The 7,500-nt window shown below is 43.3% G+C and overlaps 1 protein-coding gene across 1 annotated transcript in view; it reads left to right on the top strand.

Moving 5' to 3' along the window:
- LOC142485863 (WD repeat- and FYVE domain-containing protein 4-like) overlaps positions 1-7,500 on the top strand; it is a gene marked incomplete at its 3' end in the record, with an annotated part of 167,128 nt that overhangs the window by 31,271 nt on the left and 128,357 nt on the right. The window contains exon 6 of the mRNA XM_075584575.1: positions 359-548. Coding sequence (XP_075440690.1) covers positions 359-548 — 190 coding nt within the window. The remainder of the gene's footprint in view (positions 1-358; positions 549-7,500) is intronic.

The following is a 7,500-nucleotide window of genomic DNA, read 5'->3' as shown; positions in this document are numbered from 1 at the left end:
CAGAGATTCCCAAACCTCACAGGTCTCTTCTTCACATGTACAGAGCTCTCCCAAACCTCACAGGTCTCTTCTTCATATGTACAGAGCTTCCCAAACCTCACAGGTCTCTTCTTCACATGTACAGAGATTCCCAAACCTCACAGGTCTCTTCTTCATATGTACAGAGCTTCCCAAACCTCACAGGTCTCTTCTTCACGTGTACAGAGATTCCCAAACCTCACAGGTCTCTTCTTCACGTGTACAGAGCTCTCCCAAACCTCACAGGTCTCTTCTTCACGTGTACAGAGCTCTCCCAAACCTCACAGGTCTCTTCTTCACGTGTACAGAGCTTCCCAAACCTCACAGGTCTCTTTTGCAGACGATGCTGAATCTCTGCAGCCGGACGGAGGGAGTGGAGGAGCTCACAAGGTCCCCGGACTTAGAGTGCCTGCTCAGAGCCGCTGCTTCAGGTTGGGACCGATGTGACCTGCGCTGGACTAACGCTGTACATGAGGTTCTGAGAGCCGTGTCGAAAGCGCTAACCCCGGGAGTACTGCATTACCTGCAAGGTTGGTATAGCAGAGGGTACTGCATTACCTGCAAGGTTGGTATAGCAGAGGGTACTGCATTACCTGCAAGGTTGGTATAGCAGAGGGGGCTGCATTATATGCATGGTGATTATAGCAGAGGGTGCTGCATTACCTGCAAGGTTGGTATAGCAGAGGGTGCTGCATTATATGCATAGTGATTATAGCAAAGGGTGCTGCATTACCTGCAAGGTTGGTATAGCAGAGGGTGCTGCATTATATGCATAGTGATTATAGCAGAGGGTGCTGCATTATATGCATGGTGATTATAGCAGAGGGTGCTGCATTATATGCATGGTGATTATAGCAGAGGGTGCTGCATTACCTGCAAGGTTGGTATAGCAGAGGGTGCTGCATTATATGCATAGTGATTATAGCAGAGAGTGCTGCATTATATGCATGGTGATTATAGCAGAAGGTGCTGCATTATATGCATAGTGATTATAGCAGAGGGTGCTGCATTATATGCATGGTGATTATAGCAGAGGGTGCTGCATTATATGCATGGTGATTATAGCAGAGGGTGCTGCATTATATGCATGGTGATTATAGCAGAGGGTGCTGCATTATATGCATAGTGATTATAGCAGAGGGTGCTGCATTATATGCATGGTGATTATAGCAGAGGGTGCTGCATTATATGCATGGTTATTATAGCAGAGGGTGCTGCATTATATGCATGGTGATTATAGCAGAGGGTGCTGCATTATATGCATAGTGATTATAGCAGAGGGTGCTGCATTATATGCATGGTGATTATAGCAGAGGGTGCTGCATTATATGCATGGTGATTATAGCAGAGGGTGCTGCATTATATGCATGGTGATTATAGCAGAGGGTGCTGCATTATATGCATGGTGATTATAGCAGAGGGTGCTGCATTACCTGCAAGGTTGGTATAGCAGAGGGTGCTGCATTATATGCATAGTGATTATAGCAGAGGGTGCTGCATTACCTGCAAGGTTGGTATAGCAGAGGGTGCTGCATTATATGCATAGTGATTATAGCAGAGAGTGCTGCATTATATGCATGGTGATTATAGCAGAGGGTGCTGCATTATATGCATGGTGATTATAGCAGAGGGTGCTGCATTATATGCATAGTGATTATAGCAGAGGGTGCTGCATTATATGCATGGTGATTATAGCAGAGGGTGCTGCATTATATGCATAGTGATTATAGCAGAGGGTGCTGCATTATATGCATGGTGATTATAGCAGAGGGTGCTGCATTATATGCATGGTGATTATAGCAGAGGGTGCTGCATTATATGCATGGTGATTATAGCAGAGGGTGCTGCATTATATGCATAGTGATTATAGCAGAGGGTGCTGCATTATATGCATGGTGATTATAGCAGAGGGTGCTGCATTATATGCATAGTGATTATAGCAGAGGGTGCTGCATTATATGCATGGTGATTATAGCAGAGGGTGCTGCATTATATGCATGGTGATTATAGCAGAGGGTGCTGCATTATATGCATGGTGATTATAGCAGAGGGTGCTGCATTATATGCATGGTGATTATAGCAGAGGGTGCTGCATTATATGCATGGTGATTAGAGCAGAGGGTGCTGCATTATATGCATAGTGATTATAGCAGAGGGTGCTGCATTATATACATAGTGATTATAGCAGAGGGTGCTGCATTATATACATAGTGATTATAGCAGAGGATGCTGCATTATATGCATAGTGATTATAGCAGAGGGTGCTGCATTATATACATAGTGATTATAGCAGAGGGTGCTGCATTATATGCATGGTGATTATAGCAGAGGGTGCTGCATTATATGCATGGTGATTATAGCAGAGGGTGCTGCATTATATGCATAGTGATTATAGCAGAGGGTGCTGCATTATATACATAGTGATTATAGCAGAGGGTGCTGCATTATATACATAGTGATTATAGCAGAGGATGCTGCATTATATGCATAGTGATTATAGCAGAGGGTGCTGCATTATATACATAGTGATTATAGCAGAGGGTGCTGCATTATATGCATAGTGATTATAGCAGAGGGTGCTGCATTATATGCATGGTGATTATAGCAGAGGGTGCTGCATTATATACATAGTGATTATAGCAGAGGGTGCTGCATTATATGCATAGTGATTATAGCAGTGGGGGCTGCATTATATGCATAGTGATTATAGCAGAGGGTGCTGCATTATATGCATAGTGATTATAGCAGAGGGTGCTGCATTATATGCATGGTGATTATAGCAGAGGGTGCTGCATTATATGCATAGTGATTATAGCAGAGGGTGCTGCATTATATGCATGGTGATTATAGCAGAGGGTGCTGCATTATATACATAGTGATTATAGCAGAGGGTGCTGCATTATATGCATGGTGATTATAGCAGAGGGTGCTGCATTATATGCATAGTGATTATAGCAGAGGGTGCTGCATTATATGCATAGTGATTATAGCAGAGGGTGCTGCATTATATGCATAGTGATTATAGCAGAGGGTGCTGCATTATATGCATAGTGATTATAGCAGTGGGGGCTGCATTATATGCATAGTGATTATAGCAGAGAATGCTGCATTATATGCATAGTGATTATAGCAGAGGGTGCTGCATTATATGCATGGTGATTATAGCAGAGGGTGCTGCATTATATGCATAGTGATTATAGCAGAGGGTGCTGCATTATATGCATAGTGATTATAGCAGAGGGTGCTGCATTATATGCATAGTGATTATAGCAGAGGGTGCTGCATTATATGCATAGTGATTATAGCAGAGGGTGCTGCATTATATGCATAGTGATTATAGCAGAGGGTGCTGCATTATATGCATAGTGATTATAGCAGTGGGGGCTGCATTATATGCATAGTGATTATAGCAGAGGGTGCTGCATTATATGCATAGTGATTATAGCAGAGGGTGCTGCATTATATGCATGGTGATTATAGCAGAGGGTGCTGCATTATATGCATAGTGATTATAGCAGAGGGTGCTGCATTATATGCATGGTGATTATAGCAGAGGGCGCTGCATTATATGCATAGTGATTATAGCAGAGGGTGCTGCATTATATACATAGTGATTATAGCAGAGGGTGCTGCATTATATGCATGGTGATTATAGCAGAGGGTGCTGCATTATATGCATAGTGATTATAGCAGAGGGTCCTGCATTATATGCATAGTGATTATAGCAGAGGGTGCTGCATTATATGCATAGTGATTATAGCAGAGGGTGCTGCATTATATGCATAGTGATTATAGCAGAGGGTGCTGCATTATATGCATAGTGATTATAGCAGTGGGGGCTGCATTATATGCATAGTGATTATAGCAGAGGGTGCTGCATTATATGCATAGTGATTATAGCAGAGGGTGCTGCATTATATGCATGGTGATTATAGCAGAGGGTGCTGCATTATATGCATAGTGATTATAGCAGAGGGTGCTGCATTATATGCATGGTGATTATAGCAGAGGGTGCTGCATTATATACATAGTGATTATAGCAGAGGGTGCTGCATTATATGCATGGTGATTATAGCAGAGGGTGCTGCATTATATGCATAGTGATTATAGCAGAGGGTGCTGCATTATATGCATAGTGATTATAGCAGAGGGCGCTGCATTATATGCATAGTGATTATAGCAGAGGGTGCTGCATTATATGCATAGTGATTATAGCAGAGGGTGCTGCATTATATGCATAGTGATTATAGTAGAGGGTACTGCATTATATGCATAGTGATTATAGCAGAGGGCGCTGCATTACTGCACCGACACACTTTATTCGAGCAAATGCCCAGTATGTACCTGGCAGATACCTGGAATGCACCGCTCCTCACCTCTGACAAGCCCCGTTGCGTTTGCCTTCCCAGCCTGGGTTCATGCCTGGCTGACGGGCGGCTGATCTGTTAAATGATAATGATTAGGATTTAATAGGCTGCAATGCTTAGCGTGTCTACCAGATGGCATAAATTCATGAATTGTAATGCAGTATATATATATATACTGTGCAGTATTGCAGCCAGCAGGAATAAAATGCTTCAATCCCTGCCTGAAAAATACCTCAATGCACTCGGGCAGAAAACAGTCACAAACCTCAATACACCCGGGTATACCCGAATTCGTGGGACTAGCCGAGCTCGAATAAAGTGTGTCGCCAGTGTATATGCATAGTGATTATAGCAGAGGGTGCTGCATTATATGCATAGTGATTATAGTAGAGGGTACTGCATTATATGCATAGTGATTATAGCAGAGGGCGCTGCATTATATGCATAGTGATTATAGCAGAGGGTGCTGCATTATATGCATAGTGATTATAGCAGAGGGTGCTGCATTATATACATAGTGATTATAGCAGAGGGTGCTGCATTATATACATAGTGATTATAGCAGAGGGTGCTGCATTATATGCATAGTGATTATAGCAGAGGGGGCTGCATTATATACATAGTGATTATAGCAGAGGGTGCTGCATTATATACATAGTGATTATAGCAGAGGGTGCTGCATTATATGCATAGTGATTATAGCAGAGGGTGCTGCATTATATGCATGGTGATTATAGCAGAGGGTGCTGCATTACCTGCAAGGTTGGTATAGCAGAGGGTGCTGCATTATATGCATAGTGATTATAGCAGAGGGTGCTGCATTATATGCATAGTGATTATAGCAGAGGGTGCTGCATTATATGCAGAGTGATTATAGCAGAGGGTGCTGCATTATATGCATAGTGATTATAGCAGAGGGCGCTGCATTATATGCATAGTGATTATAGAAGAGGGGGCTGCATTATATACATAGTGATTATAGCAGAGGGTGCTGCATTATATGCATAGTGATTATAGAAGAGGGGGCTGCATTATATGCATAGTGATTATAGCAGAGGGTGCTGCATTATATGCATAGTGATTATAGCAGAGGGTGCTGCATTATATGCATAGTGATTATAGCAGAGGGTGCTGCATTATATGCATAGTGATTATAGCAGAGGGTGCTGCATTATATACATAGTGATTATAGCAGAGGGTGCCGCATTATATGCATAGTGATTATAGCAGAGGGTGCTGCATTATATACATAGTGATTATAGCAGAGGGTGCTGCATTATATGCATAGTGATTATAGCAGAGGGTGCTGCATTATATGCATGGTGATTATAGCAGAGGGTGCTGCATTATATACATAGTGATTATAGCAGAGGGTGCTGCATTATATGCATAGTGATTATAGCAGAGGGTGCTGCATTATATGCATAGTGATTATAGCAGAGGGTGCTGCATTATATGCATAGTGATTATAGCAGAGGGTGCTGCATTATATGCATGGTGATTATAGCAGAGGGTGCTGCATTATATGCATAGTGATTATAGAAGAGGGGGCTGCATTATATGCATGGTGATTATAGCAGAGGGTGCTGCATTATATACATAGTGATTATAGCAGAGGGGGCTGCATTATATGCACGGTGATTATAGCAGAGGGCGCTGCATTATATGCATAGTGATTATAGCAGAGGGTGCTGCATTATATGCATAGTGATTATAGCCGAGGGTGCTGCATTATATGCATAGTGATTATAGCAGAGGGCGCTGCATTATATACATAGTGATTATAGCAGAGGGTGCTGCATAATATGCATAGTGATTATAGCAGAGGGTGCTGCATTATATGCATAGTAATTATAGAAGAGGGGGCTGCATTATATGCATGGTGATTATAGCAGAGGGTGCTGCATTATATGCATAGTAATTATAGAAGAGGGGGCTGCATTATATGCATAGTGATTATAGCAGAGGGTGCTGCATTATATGCATAGAGATTATAGCAGAGGGTGCTGCATTATATGCATAGTGATTATAGCAGTGGGGGCTGCATTATATGCATGGTGATTATAGCAGAGGGTGCTGCATTATATGCATAGTGATTATAGCAGAGGGTGCTGCATTATATGCAGAGTGATTATAGCAGAGGGTGCTGCATTATATGCATAGTGATTATAGCAGAGGGTGCTGCATTATATGCATAGTGATTATAGCAGAGGGTGCTGCATTATATGCATAGTGATTATAGCAGAGGGGGCTGCATTATATGCATGGTGATTATAGCAGAGGGTGCTGCATTATATGCATGGTGATTATAGCAGAGGGTGCTGCATTATATGCATGGTGATTATAGCAGAGGGTGCTGCATTATATGCATGGTGATTATAGCAGAGGGTGCTGCATTATATGCATAGTGATTATAGCAAAGTGTGTGAGGGGACACACGTGTGTGTGGGGACACAGGTGTGTGTGTGAGGGTACACACAGGTGTGTGTGTGTGTGGACACACAGAGGTGTGTGTGTGTGTGTGTGGACACACAGGTGTGTGTGTGTGTGGGTTGGGACACACAGGTGTGTGTGTGAGGGTACACACAGGTGTGTGTGTGTGTGTGTGTGTGTGTGTGTGTGTGTGTGTGTGTGTGTGTGTGTGTGTGTGTGTGTGTGTGTGTGTGTGTGTGTGTGTGTGTGTGTGTGGACACACAGGTGTGGGTGTGTGAAACATACAAGAAAAAAAGGGGCAAGGTTGCGCAAAGAAATTAACACAAAACACACACCAGATATAATAAACTATCTCAATCTCTCCCTGCAGCTCAGTCCAAAAACTCTCCCCCAGAGAGAAAGCACAAACACACAGGAACACTGGGACACACACACCTGTGTGTCCCCTCACACACACACACACCTGTGTGTCCCCTCACACACACACACCTGTGTGTCCCCTCACACACACACACACCTGTGTGTCCCCTCACACACACACACACCTGTGTGTCCCCTCACACACACACACACACGTGTCCCCTCACACACACACACACACACCTGTGTGTCCCCTCACACACACACACACACCTGTGTGTCCCCTCACACACACACACACACACCTGTGTGTCCCCTCACA

This window comes from Ascaphus truei, unplaced genomic scaffold (genome assembly GCF_040206685.1).
Source record: "Ascaphus truei isolate aAscTru1 unplaced genomic scaffold, aAscTru1.hap1 HAP1_SCAFFOLD_656, whole genome shotgun sequence".
NCBI classification, from domain to species: Eukaryota; Metazoa; Chordata; class Amphibia; order Anura; family Ascaphidae; genus Ascaphus; species Ascaphus truei.
Note: the sequence above shows the minus strand (reverse complement) of the source record. Positions and strands in the feature narration are given on the sequence as shown.